General features: G+C 43.4%; 2 protein-coding genes across 3 annotated transcripts; both read right to left on the reverse strand.

Annotated features, from left to right (window-relative positions):
• Positions 1–861: 861 nt before the first annotated feature.
• Positions 862–7043, reverse strand: tmed9 (transmembrane p24 trafficking protein 9). Its single transcript, XM_088932178.1, has 5 exons — positions 6864–7043; positions 6000–6100; positions 5540–5665; positions 4582–4728; positions 862–3976 (listed from the first exon to the last, which is right to left on the reverse strand). Exons 1-5 carry the CDS (start codon positions 7009–7011, stop codon positions 3827–3829), a joined length of 672 nt encoding a protein of 223 aa, XP_088788304.1. The 5' UTR covers positions 7012–7043; the 3' UTR covers positions 862–3826.
• An 837-nt stretch (positions 7044–7880) lies between these two features.
• On the reverse strand, positions 7881–16905 carry lman2 (lectin, mannose-binding 2). 2 transcript variants are annotated; one of them, XM_088931729.1, is made up of 8 exons: positions 16686–16905; positions 15487–15605; positions 14376–14493; positions 13176–13255; positions 11744–11905; positions 10952–11066; positions 10725–10844; positions 7881–10166 (listed from the first exon to the last, which is right to left on the reverse strand). In XM_088931729.1, the coding sequence occupies exons 1-8, from the start codon at positions 16882–16884 to the stop codon at positions 10006–10008; spliced, it is 1074 nt and encodes a 357-aa protein (XP_088787855.1). In that variant the 5' UTR covers positions 16885–16905; the 3' UTR covers positions 7881–10005. The 2 variants fall into 2 exon arrangements, with proteins under 2 accessions (XP_088787855.1, XP_088787854.1); XM_088931728.1 differs by lacking the exon at positions 13176–13255 and adding an exon at positions 13306–13388.
• Positions 16906–17157: the final 252 nt, after the last annotated feature.

Below are 17157 nucleotides of genomic sequence, written 5' to 3' on the forward strand. Positions count from 1 at the left end.
CTAGTACGATAGGACTCGATCGATTAAAACACGCGTTAAATCTACCCAACGAAATGCTACACAATTAAACATAGCTCCTGCGACTCTCCTCATTTTGTGCGTTTGAAGAAATAAGGAAGAATTGTTCCGGACACGCAATACTTATAAGCTTTTGTCAAACAACATTAGGACTGCTCCGCTTAAGTTTGATTTCTTCAAAGAAATGAAGAAATGAAGATGAAACCCGAAGAGGGCAGCATGCATTCGAGTATGTGCACGCACCTATAATTAAACGCATATTATTTTCAGGCATGAAAAAACGCAACAAACTTCAGGACAACGTGGACAACATACAGTACAAAAGAGTCACTGAGTACCAATAGATAAGTACGTTTCAATAAAGCAAAACAGGCACAAAAACTGAGTATAATGAAGCTATACACTTACACTATACTAGCAAAATGTAGTTTTGATTAATAATTTATGAGGGTGCCTTTTGCTTTAGGCAAAGCAACAACAAAACACTTAGGTTGTGCATGTGATAAATTGACCCACAGATCCAACCCAGCAGCTTCCTAGAAGAAGCCTGGGTATCAGCTTCTATATCATGGCTGGGAAGCTTGTCCCACACTCCCACAACTCTATGTGTAAAGAGGCTCCATTTCTTGGCTTTAAGTGCACTTTCACACTGTGATTTGGTTTTGGACGTGATTTAATTCAGTGGAATGCTATAACGTATGTGAAGGAACTACAATAGTCAGATTTAAATCTCGGAACATACCTAAAATTAGGACAGATACAGGACTGTTTTGCATGTCTAACGTTAACCAAACATAGTGGTGAATACCATGTGCTTTGAAAATATAAAAAACGCAAGAACAATGGACGAGAGATTTTTTATTTCTCAGTGCATCAAAAAAAATCATGAATAGAAGCTTCTGGTTGACAAAGGAAAATATGGACAAAACTTTGACTAAAACCCATTGTCTGCATTAATTAAAAGTTTTTGGGAAAAACCCAAACAGAACAGTAATGAAAAACAACCAAGTTGAAGTCTACCAACATACAGCATTTAAGAGCCCAGTGGTTTTAAACATTTCATGAAGCTAAAATAAAAATAAAAAATTGAAACAACTGCCATTTCACAGAAAATCAATCCACTTCAAGTTCTGTGACACGTTCTTATAAAAACAATACTGATGATACAGAAAAACAAAAGTGTTCAACAGTATTGCAATTTCAGGTCTGTTCATATCTAAATTAGGCAACAACCTGATGGTTCCTTAAATACAAGCTTGCAGTTCCAAAACTCAGTTCTTATCTTATTTTGATTTGAGTCTTAATTTTATGCCCGAAAATGTATGTTATTTCTTAATCTGTCCGAGCAATCTTGTTACTTGAGTGGAAAAAAAAAGTAGAAAAACAATTTGGGAGCAGTAAATAAAAACAGCACTTGAAACATTTGTATAAAGACAAACATGAAAATCTTCAAGGAATCTGGATGTTTATTGAACCACCTCAAGAAGATGAATAAAAACGATTTAGAAAGTATGTTTCACACTAAAGGACCCCGGCTTGTGACGAACACAAGACCGGAAGTAAACATGAACTGGAGAGGTCTCTCGTCACTAGGGTACTCCCACCCAGTCTAAAGGCTTGGAGTTACAACTGCACATCTTTCCAGACCCTGCTTTATTCTAGAAAACTGTTCACGGAGGAGCAATGCAGCGAGTGCTGGACAGATTTGGAGACAGCATACAAATCCCATGATCTTCCAAGCCAGCTCACTCCCGTTTTTAAAGGGGCATAGAAAAGACTTTTTAAACTGTGCTCGAGTCCCAGATCACAGAGTTAAACCTGCTGTTCTTTACAGAAACAAATCAAACGCATAAACAGAGCACTATAACACAATCACTGCGATTCAAATCTCACCTAGGGCTGCCAGCGTTGTCTGAGAGATTGAAATGACACCTTATCCAGACTTAAACCCTTGTAAAAAAAAAACAGCACCTAAGAATTAAACTGTCAATCAAAAGAAAGGAAATGAAGAAAAGAGATGTGAAATTCAAAGGTGTATACTACTTAATAAAAAGAAACGAGGTGAAGGTGGGCAACAGCAGCAATCAGAAAACGCATTACTGTATCAGGTATCATACTGCTGAGTAATGTACATGAAAACACTTGGAGTAACTGCCTACTAAAACAGACTCCCAGATCCTTATACTCTAATCTCTGTACTACCCTCCACACCCCATAGAGAGACGAGAATAGTATTTTATTCCAGGACATTTTTGGGAAATGCACAGTAATTGTTTCGTCATGTCTTGACTTTCAGCAGTTCTGTTTCCCTTTGATTTTTCAAAGATTGCAAGAGCAACTGAGCATTTCAGATTATTTTACTGAAAAAAAAAAACAACAGCCGATTTCACAGATTAAATGATTATCCAAACGAAGAGAAATCCTTTCCGTATTTTGGAAGCAATTCAGCCACTTGAACAAACGGTACTGAAGGAGCAGAAAGCAAGGCTTTTAATACAGTATTACACGCCACAAGACCATCAGTGCAGACTGCACTAATAAGGCAACAGTGCTGGCTCGCCTCAGAGCGTGCATCTCATAAAAGCTGAAATGGAGCAAACTGATGTGCAGTGGGACTCTAGATCCGCTGCCCTGTATCTGTGACGTATAATACAGCTAATGCAATTTAATGTTGGTTTAAATACCATAAGATCATTTAACAGCCATTCTTGGACACTGCCAGATGAGTCAAAAAATAATGAATTCCTCAGATTTATACTGAAGACTTTACAAGACCAATAATACACGGAATACAGCATCACTAAATCACTGGGCTTGAGTACGGGATTCTCAGCATATGGCCGTCTTGGCTAGTATAGTCTTGTGATGCACCTCTTCCACGCGTTAACACAGAAAAGCTCACCAGGTATCTTATTTAGGACATCTTGGTACCTTGCATATTTAAATGGACACGCTTCACTGTAAAAATGTAGATGCTCCAATTTTTACTTTCCTGCATTGTAATATGTCTATGTTATCTTGATGGCTGTTTAACCCTTACTTACAAAAATAATCTCCATGTCTAGATAAACAGTACAGGATATCACTTTGCCAACAGGCATTTCTGAGCCAGGTGCTCCTCTCATGCCACACTGTGGTGTACAAAGTGGCCTTAAAACAGATTCTGTAACAGTTAAAAGGCACCAAAATTGTTGCCCAACAAACCAAAATGGAAGTCATTCGTTTTCAGATCACTATATGCCTGAGACATTAAACATTATTAATCTTGGTCCAGGATCTCTGTCCTGTTGTGCTCCAGAAGTGCAGTGCACAATACCTCGTTTCAACTTCACACCAAACAAACTGCATGGTTAAGTGGTGCCGTCATCTGAAAAGGTTGATTCTGAACTGCTTAAAAGGACATTACAATGGAGCATGGCCAAATTACATGAAATAAAACCATTTTATATATCCATCTAAAGAAAGTACTGTAAACACTAAAAAAAATGAACAGATAGTTCACAGACTTTGGCTTTTTGTGAGAATATCAAAATATCAAAGTAGGTTTTGGAAATTCGATGTAACAATTGTATACCATTAGGATATGATTTGGTAGAATTACTGAAGAAAAAATATTTTAACAGAGGATCTAACACAGGCATCTATATCATGAGATATAATCTCATGTTAAAACAAATCCTTAATTTTAAGGTTGCCCAATTATCCTACACTTCAACTTATTTGGGGGAAAAATTTATAACAATATCACCTTTTTTATTGTTTGTACTGCATAACCTGACAATTCATAAATACACTACTAGAGGGCGCTCTAGACTAGTTTCTTGGCCTCGAAGAAGCTCTTGAGGTGTCTCATCTGCCAGAAGCCAATGGCCACCAGGATCAAAGTCTGGATGATGGACCACCACAGGACCCGCTGGTTCGTGCTTTCGCTGGTCTGCCTGAAGCGCTCCTCGCGGTACTGCGGAGAGAACCAGGGAAACGCGTCACTCCCACTGCCCCTGCCGCAGGGCCTGTGACGTCTCCTACACCCACCCACCCCAAAAACTCTTCTCCAGTCTCAGCAGTGAAAAGCGTTCGTTCTAGCTGTCGATGTTCGCTGACGGTGACATCCAAGCTGCATGCTTGTGCAGTCTAGCGACTCCAGCGACCGAAAAAGACCCCCCAAAAACCCTGTGAGACACACGCTTCAGAAACAGGAGTCAATGGAAAGAGATACAGATACACGCTAAGGGTTAAACTACAGATCAACACAAATGAAAGGAGGGGAAAAATGTGAAGTCAAAGGACATGTTCTACTTAATATAAAGAAAAGAGGTGAAGGTAGAAGAGTTGTTTACTATCCAGGAAGCAGCAGCAAGTAGAAAATGCTTTATTGGATTACGTATCATACAGCTAAATAATGTACCTGAAAAGCATTTGATGAAACCCTTATACCCTAATCTCTGTTCAGGTCTACACCCCCCACTCCACATATAGAGATCAGATGCATATTCAATTCCAAGAAGCTTATGACAGATGCACAAAGGCAAGGCAAGACCAGTGGTATGAACCCCCCAGCCTCACCCTCTGGTAGTTCTGCTCCTTCTGGATCTGGTCCACCTGCTCGATGAGCTGCCGCACGCGGAGCTGCAGCTCGGTGAGCTTGTCCTTGGCGGCGATCTCTGCGTAGTTCGTGGCGTGCTCACCCACCTGGATGTCCAGGTGGACCCGCTGGGACAGAGGAAGGGGAGACGATGACCATCGCCTGACTGATCTCCCAGCAGGACTAACAAGCTCCAGCGAAAGATGATAATTCCTCACACTCCTATTGCACTTTTCTGGAAAGCTCAACGCGTTTTACAGGTAATGGGGATCCCCTCCACCACCACCAGTGTGCAGCCCCACCTGGATGATGCCATGGCAGCCATGGTGTGCCAGTCCACTCCCCACACACCAGCTCTCAGTGGGGAGGAGAGCAGAGTGATGAAGCCAGTTCAGAGAAGGGGATTATTAGGAGGCCATGATTGGTAAAGGCCAGGGAGAAATTTAAGGGCTAAAAAGATACCAGAATACTGACACAAGATACTTTTTCACTCACAGGGAAAGCTTTCAGTCAAAACAGAGCTCATACAAGCTTACTGGAAGATTCTTAGAGACAACTAATAAAGAATTTGAATTTCATGGAACCCTGTGGGGACGGGAACAACAGATCTTGAAACGCTGCGTTACTCTCCCAACACTCACTGGAAAGGCAAGCTGCGAGTTCTAACTCTGAACTGTACCAAAATACCACGGGCCTCTGAATGAGACAAGCAACCCTTCTGCGCCAGCCCGCGTTCATCTCGCGGATCCTCTCGAGAAACAGCTGTACGAGGCTCTTGGCTCGATTGGCAACTGTTGGACAGATTAGAGGGGCTCGATGGCCTCCTCTCGTTCGGAACCGCTCTCATGCTCTCACCCAGTGGTGGGATCAGCAGGATCAGCGATAATGTGGCAGGAAGCCGCGGCCGTATGAACGCGTACACCCCCGCACAGTCCTTACCAGCATCCCTCCGGCGAACAGCGCGAACTTGGAGGAGTTGGAGTGCAGGCAGATCTGGTGCTCCCCGGGGGTGTGAGAAGTAAAAGTGAATCTGCCCTCGGACCCATACTGGCGGGAGAGGATCACCTTCGACAGCACAGAGAGAGACACACACAGAAGGTCAGCGGGCGCAGGCGTGACTGTCCACCCCAGAACGGCAGAGTTTAAACTCGCACTGATAAACCTATTCCTTAGCCAGGACTATCCTCGGCTTCCATCTCCCAACTTTCAAACCAGTTCCCACTCTTCCTTCGTCGTCTCGGAATTGGAAACCGGGTCTGGATTGCAGAGGGAATCGGAAGTAAAAATCTCAATATTTCGACTCTTAGGCTTGGATGCGGCAGCAAATGTCTAAAAAAAAAACAAAACAAGGCGGATTTGTCTTGAGCACAAAACATAAGCTCACTGACAAAGGAAATACCTTCTCATCTGGGTCTTTGACTTCCACAAACATCCCCAGGCCCTGCGTGGCAGGCATGTACGCCTCTCTCTGCTTGTCGTACAGCTGCGTGCGGTAATTGCCTGCAAGTACAAGGGAATATCTTACCACGCACCAGCTAACCTGCAGCAGCGGCGCTAACGGGGCTCGGGGTCACCGACTAAGGTGTGCTCTGGTAATTCTTTCAGGGTTTGTTGATGGGGGGAGGGGGGTCTCTAAATGAGAAAACAACGCCAAGCAATTTAAAATGAGCAGAGTTCTCCGGTTAACTTCATGGTTGGCCTCTAGATAAGACCATAAGAAGCGATAACGATTAGTCACAGCGTGTAGAGGAGTCCCGACGAGTAAAGATGAGCCCAAAAGTGATATTTTGTATTAAAGAGCGCGGACAACATCCGATCGAGACCAACAAGTGATATGAACTACCGACGCGTTCAGAAAACATGACATAGGCTACTGCCCGGCTCTCTGTATATTTACAGTGCGATGCAAGGAAAGTTTAGCCAAAGGGCTCAACAACAACACCACCGAATCGGGGGTACATATGGCAGTCGCCACAGGTCCACATTTCAAAAACACGGCAACTACCGGTTTAGTCGGACGAGTTCAGGAAATTGGCACCTCATACAATCACTAAGTGCCTTACCAGGAATAAAAATACAACAGCTATGCATATGATGCAACGTGCTATAAAATCAAGTAACTTCTTAATAAAAAAAAAACATTTTTGCGCCATGCTTGGGCGATCCTGAACTGTTTAAAGTTTTGAAACCAACACAGCAGTGTTGATCACAGAGGGCTGATCACCTAATCTGAATGCTAAATTACTGGACGCCTCAAAATTACCTATAACCATAGTTTCGTCTGGGATTTCCTCAATGAAGCATTTCTTCTCCGTCTCCCCGATATGGAAATACAAGGCGGAGGAAGAGCCAAAAAGAAAAGTTAAGAGAGCAAGAGAGAACATGCTAAAATTCATTTTCACGGCCACCATCTTCACAACCGGGTGACAAAATAGGTGGAGCTCAGTGCGCCTGCGCGAGATCACCAATGCCACGTAACCGCTTACCACTCAACAGCCAATCAACGGTCACCCAAACAGGGAGCAGGGGATTGTGGTAGTTGTAGTTTTAGCCACGCCACAAAATTAAGGACGTATTAAGGAAACGTTTGAAGCACGGACTATTGACAATATTCGTTCGCTTCTGAGGTGTGCTTGTAATACTCCACGTTGAGGCTTTCGACAGGTCATAGCTCTCTGTTACATTTTAGATGAATTTTATTAAAAAAACACATTAGCTATGATTAAGACAACCCCTTTACCTTTGTCTCAACCCCATCCTAACTTATAGGGAGTCTAAAATTTACATTTATTGTTAAACATAGGATCTATTGAACTGCTCCCAAATTAAAACGTGCCATGACATGATAGTAAAGCACTTTGGAAGGGCACAGTAGTCTCTCCGAGGACGCTGGTCCCCAGCCCAGTTCCCAGAGAACCCCTTTGAGGATGGTTTACAAATCGCCATTGAGTCAAATCAGTCTCTGAAGACCTAGAACAAGTCAACCTTTTTGATTCTCTAAACGGATAACATTTAAATGAAGTGATTCAGAGGTCACCTGGAACTTAAAAGGACCCACAGACCCACAGTTCTATTAATTGAACAAAATGCTTGGTCAATTAATGGGTCAATAAGGAATTCATGCTCTTACAGTATTAAACATGGCGATTCAGGGTGACCCGAGACCAGGGCTGCAGATGAATTTATTCACAATGAAATAGTTAATGTGAATGAAGTGGTGTTGTGCGGTGGTCTCCCAAAGGCAGACCTTGTGTAAAATAAAGACGACATCCAAAATAGAAATTTAAATTACTTTAATTGAGTCAAAACCAGCGTTCAATTTCCAGCAGATTTTCAGAAGGTAACAGGTCTTCTTTTTACTTCTTCTGGGGGACACCACAAACCGCTTGTTACAGCAAGACACACTTAGAGGGGAAAAAAAAACATGACGAAGAAATTATTTTAATAGATGATGTTCTAATCATTCCTCTTTGCACAGCTGAGATTTCGTCAAACTCCTCGAAAGCGTTATCTTAAAACTTATGCCCTTTACACCTTAACAGTCCAGCTCCTTAAAAACTGTTCACCAGAACCACCACAGATCACCTTAAAATAAGCACATGGAAATCGTACACTGTTACAAATATATACTGTCATTCACCATCTGCCTCAAGTAGTCTAGGCTTTGTTTTTAGTTTTATGCAGACATTTTTCATGCTAACCCACAACCCACCAAAAACAAAACTTATTTTTGTCAATAGAATCTCCTCTCCTCGACACGTTACTTTCATGTTATTTAAAAGGGTGCTAGTATTTCACACTTCTTGAAGCAAGGACAGTGCATTCTATGAAGGAAAAACGCTTTTCATTGTGTTTAAAATATGTAGTAAGGGACCGCCGAGTTCCTGATAACTATCAAGATTTAAACAGAAAAACATGGCATCATAAAAAGGCTAATACTGGCATTTAACCCACATATAAAGCAATTTTTAATCGGAATTAGGAAACAAAACAGGAATGCTGTTTAAGAAGCTTTCCAAATTTAAGAACCGCTGCCACCCAAAAATGTATGAGTTCTACTTGCGCAAAAATACTGATACCTTTTACAAAGTCATCTGCTGTGTGTTGCGGTACCCCCATCATGAATTTAAATATTGAAGTTGGTCTTGTTTGCTATGGTGAAAAACACTGTACTCAGACTCAAACTTTCATCACCTGCCTGCCTACCACCCTTCTCCCCAAAACAAGGCTGACGGTGCAACCAGGCTTTACCAACGCCTCCCCTTCAAGGACCTTAATCACTCATCAATGCCAATTCGATCCAAGCTTTGGTTTCACAGCCTCACCCCTGTTCGTGCAATTCTGCTAGTACGCGTAGCGAAAGGGGAGATACCTGCCACCCATTTTCAGCAAAAAAGCAAACCAACCAACAGGCTCATCTACTACATATAAACAATTCTGAATGGAAGCAATAGGGTCAGCTAAGCCAAGATTTTAAGTGTTCAGGACTGTGCTTCGGACAGCTCAATCAACACATCCTTCGTAAGTTATTAAACGACCGCAGATCTGTTAACTCCACTGACGCACTTGAAGTGCCCATTATGTGCCTTTGAACACATACCATGTAACAGTAAAGCTTCTGCTTAAAATTAATAGACTATGGATGCAATGACTTGAAAATTTATAAGGCTGACAATCTTGGTTCTATGAGCTGCGAGAGGCATTCTCTTCTGCTGCTGCTTTCATAACGGACTGGGTTGATCGCTTATTGAAGACGTATCGGCAGACATTGACATTCCCCCCAGCATGCAGCAAGGTAACCGATCGCACCGCGCTATTCAGAAGGAGGCATGTCTATGCGAACCGCAGGGCGTGTTCCTCATCATCCTCATAAACGGTATGGGTCAGTGCTTTAAAAGATTTGAAAGTTCAGTCTAAACAGGGAACCACCTCATTTTTAAAAGGAGAGACGCCTTTAAAAAAAACAGCATCAAACCCAAAACAACTGTAAACAAGAGAGATCACAGCCAGTGCAAGAATAACAAGATAAAGACTAACTTAAACATAAGGAAAATACAAAATAAAATAAAGGTAACAAATTTTAGACAGGAAAAAAAAGGATAAAATGGACAACCTTTTTGTCTGCAGTGAAAAATAACCAAGAACTTAATTTAAAAGATTTTGATGATTAAAAGATTTTCAACATTTGGTTTCCTTGGAAAATAAAGACAGAGGAAGAACCAATCTTGCTCTTATGCAGTTTCTCACTTAAGCCACCTGTTGATTACAAGTTTTCTACTGCACGTACTGAAAACACCTGAAGTCACTTGCTCTCATACCAGCAATTTACAGATATAGACACGGTGATTTAATACAATCTTCAAAAATTCACATTGATTTCTCAGAGCGCCGTTCCGTCTGCCCCTTCAGTAGAAGCGCTTGTTCCTCTCCTGGCGTTTCTGGAAGACGACCGCCCCCACGACGGCGCAGACCACGATCCCGAGCAGGGCGCAGAGCAGCAACAGGAAGACCTTCCAGCCGGTCAGCGGGGTGCTCCGGAAATTGCCTGTGGGGTCATCAATGTTGTCTGCGGCCGGAGAAACAGATCAGATACTTCTCCTTCTCTAACGACATCGAGGAAAGCATGGTGTAGGGAAACTACATTTTCAACACACCGGAAAATTGTAAGTTCTTATTTTGCATTTGTTTTTTTTTAATGAGCAATTAACAACGCAAGATCAGCTAAAGAGCTGCATAAATAAACAATATTTAGCTATATAAGTGACCTGGTGCTAAGCCAGCCGGTTAATGGCTTCACTGCGATCTCAAAATGCCCCTAATGCAATGATACAGTACACAAAAAGAAATTCAAACATGTAGGAAAACAAAAAAAGCCCGCTGGCAGTTCACAGATTCAAAGAATAATGCAGCCATTTATCTCTTGTTTTGGTTGAAAGGCAAAAAGAAAACTGCCACAAAAGCAGCGCTTGGCATCAAAATAGAAACCCTGTTATCAGAACGTCCAAGTTTAAACTAGGCTGAGAAAATGCCTTATTGGCTGAAAAGAAAAATTAAACACTCTGAAAACTACAGAAAGAACATCCAACCTGCAGTGCAGGCTGTGCTGTCCTTTGCTGAACATTACCTTTAGGCGATTTGAGCAGGCTGACACTGGGCTCAATTTTGGTCCAGTCCAAACTGTCCTCCTCTGGAGTGTGCTCCACCATCAGCTGGTACAGCTTCATGGAGATGATGTCGTGGTTATCTAGGGAGCAAGAATGCCATTGAAGCGGTGTGCATGACTGCTCAGTTCAGTCCTTTATTAATTCGGCTGTTGGTTGCATAGTGCACACAAGTCACAGACAAACCCACCAGCAAGGTCGCCGGTAGCTGCTGAGGCCCCAAAGTAATAACCAATGGGCAGCCGGACTCCAGAAATATCGATGCACTCTTTCCATTCGTTCTTGTCCTCCACATCAATCATAACCTGTGCAAAAGGCAACAGATGTGTTACTGATGCACTCTGATCAGGCACTGCAAGCACCTCCTGAGACTTTGCTCAGCGCTGACGGGGTTCATTCAGAATACCTCAAATGCATTTGCAATGACTAAAAACAAACCAGCGTTCAAACACAGGTCAAGACACAAGGTTATTTTAATGAACACCGATGAGAGTTTCAAGGCATGCAGTGAACTTTGTGGAAATGTCAAAATTCACGATCTATTAAAAATGGTCTCGTTCCGGCAGGATGGCATTTTGATCTGATCTGGAGTGGGGACTCCAAGAAGTAATAAAGTCTCCAACTGCACGATCTCTCCACCACCTCTGGTCTCCAGTTTTGGAAAACCTTGCTCCAAACCTGAGGTCCACACAAGATCATGGTAAACCCATTCTCTTACTTGCCTCCTAAAACAGAGCTGCCTTTTTTATTTTGCTCCCTTTTCAACAATCTCTCCTCTTGGCTCACAGCTTGCTCCCCTTCGTTGGGAGGTACGTCAACAGGGAAACACCCTATCTCATAGGTCGGAGCAATACTTAAATGCACATGGAAAATGATTTTCAAGACATGCAAACGCGGGAGTCTTCATGTGAACGTCTCTATCGCCCTAGCACCATAGTGCTGTGCCCTCACTGGAAACAAGAGGCTCATCTGTCACCCTTACTGTGAGTCTGCCTTTGGAGTAGCGAACGGCCAGGTAGGTGTCATGATCCCGGTTCCTGATCTCAGCGGAACATCCTCCCAGCTCAGACGAGCGCCCATCCTTCCCATGGTCATAGGCCAAAGATCCGTTGTTTATCATGGCGGAGATGTAAGGGAATGAGCGCTAAAGGCGACAGAACACCAACAACATCGATCCATTAATTAATCTGGATTCGGCGACACCCACACTCTCTGGAGGATCAGGACTGCCACTTCTCACTCCTAGCAGCCTGACTTTTATGTCATTTTACACAGCACTTAAAAAAAAAGCATCACCAAGAGAACCTTTCTTGTTCACCCCGATCCTGTGAAAAAGATCATCACCCTACTGCGTGTTTCTCCACAAATGAAGCTGCAAGATTTAAACTGTCTCCAAAACGAAGGTGTCATTAGAAAATTGCTCCGTCTGCATTTTGAAACACATTTAGAGAAAAGAAATAATTACAGTCCAGGCACATGTGTGAAATCGAGCAAACCAGCGCTTCACTGTCATTTGTTAGATCACAAAGCAGCTGTAACAACTCCAAGCTGTGTCTCCTGAGCCTGGCAGTGCCCTCTGGCTTATTTCTTTACCAGAACAGATAAAATAAAAATATAACAGACCCGCTGGATTCATTGACTGCTTTGTACACTTTAATAAAAAGAAGTCTCTCTTTTGGGAGAGGAAATCTACACACAGAGATATAAAAAGCAAACAACATTCATCTTTCCAGAGTTACAGAAAACTCAAGCCAAGAAGCTGTCAAACAAAAGTTTGGGAAAGTAAAAGCAATTCTTCGGTCATCGGCATTTCACCCAGCATTTATACTGGTTAGTTTAGAAGAGACAAAGCTTGGAAGAGACAGGCAGGCTGTGGCTGGTGTTATATAGGAAGGCAACAAGGAGAATGCTCAGTTCTGACACAATGGATTCAGAAAAAAAAACATTCCAGTCATTTCTGCATTTTCCCCAACAGTGACCAAGGAAGTTACGTGGGGGAACATCCAACAGCCTCAGGTATTTGAGAGATCAAACATCCAGATTTCTCATTTCTCCAAAGTATTCAAACCAAGCTTTTCATAAGGATTGGGAAGACATGACAGAAGCATGTGATCCTTATTTCCTTTACCTAATGAGTTTAATGAGTTCAGGTCACTTCCTGCTTTTGTGTTCTCTGATTGTACTGCAGTACATGAAATTCAGACCATTTCATTTCAGAAGCAAGGGGAAGTTATGGGATAAACTGTAAGCTGTCCCATCTAGCATACTTAGAGCAGGAGCTACTATAAGGCTGAACTACCAACCAGAATGCATGTTCTGAATTCATTGCTCTACAAATTTGTTATACAAACACCATCGTATCCCCTTTACGCAACAAACACGTCGCAAAGAAGAAAAGGCTGCCCATCACTCACGTCAGAAGCCTCATCGTTAGGGTACGTGTCTATAAAAATGGCCAACCCGTGGAAGTTATCTTTGCTTCCAAGCACAGGTCCTGCAGAGAGAAAACCGCATCCGTGAGTACAGGGACACGGGCACACTTACGTCCATGCCGTGCAAGTCGTTGCGGAAGGTGTCCACAAAAATGCTGAGGCCAACAAAATGGTCCTGGTTTCCGAAGACCGGCCCTGAGCAGAGGCAGGGACAGAGTGGCAGACATCGAAGATCAAAATCAGACAAAAAAAAAATCAAAACAAGGTTTCCTCTGCAGCAGAAATAAAACAAAATCGAGGCGACGCACAGCGTCGTGTGAAGTGGAAACCCTGAAGGCTAAAGTCAGGAGGGAGCAAACCACAAGGGGGAAACCCTTTCCACTGTTAGACGTTTGTGCAACAGCAGTGATGCCCCGTTAGGGCGGAGCAGTGGCTCTGTGGCTAAGGGTCTGCGCCTGTGGCTGGAAGGTTGCCGGTTCAAATCCCGCAGCTGGCAGAGGAATCCTACTCCGTTGGGCCCCTGAGCAAGGCCCTTAACCCCAACTGCTCCAGGGGCACCGTACAATGGCTGACCCTGCGCTCTGACCCCAGGCTTCTCTCCCTGCCTGTGTGTCTGTGTGTCTCATGGAGAAAAGCTGGGGTATGTGAAAAGACGAATTCCTAATGCAAGAAATTGTATAGGGCTAATAAAGAAACATTATTATAAAATAACATTTTCCAAACCGTACTGTTCTATTTGCTTAGCAATTGAAATCACAGATGAATCCATGCAAAATTAGCAATCTAATTCTCGTTTAGGTGCAGTAGACTCCTTCATTTTCATCTCCCACTAATTAAAAATTGTTCTCATCTGCCACGCAGTGCAGACCTGTAATTAGTCCTTTAGCAGAAGCTTCTGCACCAAGTGAGCTACAGACCTAAGGGGGTGAACTAACACTGACAGTGGGCAGCTGCACATTCATTTATCTCGGCTCCACAGTGTCCCATCTGAAGGAAAGTGCGCAGAGCCGAAGTGACGTGACTGGGATAACACCAGCTGAGTCGGCAGAGAGCCAACCATCCTGGCAAACAAGCCCCTTTCCTCAAGTTTTCTGAGATCTACCCAGGAATGCAGGAATGATTTTTTTTTTAAAAGGGGGATATTTTAGACGTTAAGCCCTAAAAGGAGTTGTGACAAATTACCAGGCTGCAGTCTGTCTTTTGTGTACCAAATGGCAATGCCATCGCCATGCAGATTCTTCTTTCCAGATCCATGTACTTTGAACTGCACATGCATTTCCCAGTCCTTTAGGAAGCAAGGCTGCAAACAGAAAGAAGGACGCATCAAAAGCACTGACTGGAGAAGTACTGAATGCAAATGTGCTCTTGCGATTTAGGTGTAATCCAAATTTTAGAAACCATACACAACTATATTTGGATATTTTATACATATTATGCTATATTACTATATTATAATATATTGTAAAGTGGGTGGCTGAGGTCGGCACTGTAATGCACGTAGAAAGAACTTTTTTAATGTACGGAAAAGGCTATTCCCAAACTGAGCTGGTAGCTCAAAAATAAAAGGAAGTAGCGTACGACAGTCTCCTCAGCTGTCCGCTCAGTTCTGGTGCGAATACACACACTTCACTGACTTTCTTCAGTGTCTCGTTGTTTCCTAGGCAACCACACAGTCTCCCACGCCCCCCCAGAAGACATACTAGCCCTAACCTCAGGGTGTCTCCCTGCCACCTTTCAGGCAGGGAAACTGCAACCTCTACAACGCTGCAATACACATTATATGCACTGTATTTTGTATTTCAGTGGAGCTGGTGGACCAGTAGGTGGCACTCTTTCCTCTAGACCACACTCTCCATACACAATTGCTCTGAACGGAGAGACTGCTGTGGAAGGTGCCCTCCCTTAACAAGATGTTAACTCGACTACTGGGCCGTTAAAGATGCCATGGCTCTGCTCTGACGAGTAGGGGGTGTTATCCCTGGCCTCCAGGCTAAATGCAACTCTGGGCTTGCACGTTCTGGCCTCCCTAAATTCCTCCCTCCGCCAGCTGATCTGGTGCGGCGCAGAAAGACCCACAGTGAGCTGCACCACGTTAGCGGCAGATGGAGTTGGTCTCTTTCTAAAATGTGAGGAGCTGTGGGATCCCAATGGGTTACAATACAATTGTATTATTTCGGCTTGCCGATGTTTCAACTGCAGTGGCCTTTTTTATTAGTTCTGTTGTTCAACCACCTGACACATGGGAAAACCCACATGGGAATCCGGTTTCTTTCTACCGAGTCCATTTACTCACCACCGTGTTCCAGATGGAGCCCTGTTTGCTACGTTCGTCTGGCGTCAGACGGACATACTGGCTGGTCACCAAAGTACTACCCCAGAAATCCCACTGCGCCGAAGAGCCTGTTCCCACTCCTGCAAGATCAATTTAAAACAAAAGGATCTGAGCAAAGAAGGTCAAAACCCCATCTTCCTTGAGATCAACATACTGTAGGTCACTCAAACAGACTACTTAAGTCACAGTGAATTCAAAATACTGACATGCTGAAAATGCTTGAAGTATGTTTTATTTAGGCCAGTTTACGGGGCAGGTTATTAAAATAGCTCTCTGGTAAAAGGGGCTTTACATACCAAATGCTGCAGGAGAACAAACAAAGTAAGTGTATAGTGAAGGAAAAAAATAAGAATTATCTTAATTATATTTGATTATATGTTCCTGTGACTCTCTGATTCCGTTTTGGTGAAGCTTTTGTGAGGTTGGGAATAAACACTGGCACCACACAAACGCTCTGAAGAGAAGTTCAAAATATGCCAGAGTTTGCTAAGGACGGTCTCCAATGCAGGCAGCGTCAGTGTGCTGCGTGCTGTATACTGTATGTGAACTCTGAGCTCATCAGTATTTCCAAACGGGGGGGAGGGTCGCAAAATAATTGTTTACGTCTTCCTGGCCTTGCAAAACCGGCTTTCCCTTCCCCATAACCTACTACATCTTGAGTCATTCTGGGAGATGGGTGTCGCCTGCTAGTAAATAAAACTCAGGGCTGTGATTTTTAATGAACAAATTGTATTCCGGTCGGAATTTCGTTTAATTTGAACGAGTTCCGTTCTTCCTACATCTTCCTTGAGCTACTGAGTAAATGCGACTTACACAGTAGAACTCGCTTACAAGGCAGAATAGACCTTGATCTAATAAAAAAAAAACAAAAAACAAAAACAACGCACGTCAAGAATGGTTTTTCATGTTTCTTGGTAAAGCTTTTCAAACAGGAATCGGGGTCGTGAGAGGCTTGCACAGGTGGACTCCGCACTTACAACAGCGGGTTTCACCAACTTGCAGTCGCGCTGCCTGCAACTTGTAATCATCGGAAGCGTCATTTTCTGCTGCGTGCAGATCTGAATTTGAACTTATGTTCGGGATGCCCTGGAAAGGTGGGTAATACGCGAGTCCTGCGCGGTACACGCCACTGAGCAACATCCGACTGAAAAGTTACTCACCCTGGTACGGCTTCATAAGTGAGTGCTCCCGCTTCAGGTGCTCGCTGTTACCGTCTGTGATATCGGCATGGACCACGGCCACCGGGCACAGCCCCACCAGCAGGAAAACGATGAAAAAACCCGCCAGAGTCACGATCTTTCCAGCCAAAACGGACCGAAACCACCGAGAAGCAACTCTCTCGCTCCCTCCCGTCGCCATCTTTCTCCTCAGTATGAAGCTACTTCCTGTTGCGCCGAAACGACCAGCAACACGCAGCTTTGTTTCGATACTTTCCCCCAACGTGTTTGTATCTAGTTTAAAACTTCATCTGAAATTATACGGTCAAACTATTAAACCAACAGACACAGCAAAATTGGTCAATCGTTCAGATATCTCCATCATTCGCGCCGCATTTATTTGCGTCTCCTAGTTTCCAAAACGTTTCCTAGTTAGACGAGCCGAACGAAAATATATTTTTTTCAAATAGGTTGT

This window comes from Atractosteus spatula, chromosome 14 (genome assembly GCF_055471065.1).
Source record: "Atractosteus spatula isolate fAtrSpa1 chromosome 14, fAtrSpa1.hap1, whole genome shotgun sequence".
Taxonomy (NCBI): Eukaryota; Metazoa; Chordata; class Actinopteri; order Semionotiformes; family Lepisosteidae; genus Atractosteus; species Atractosteus spatula.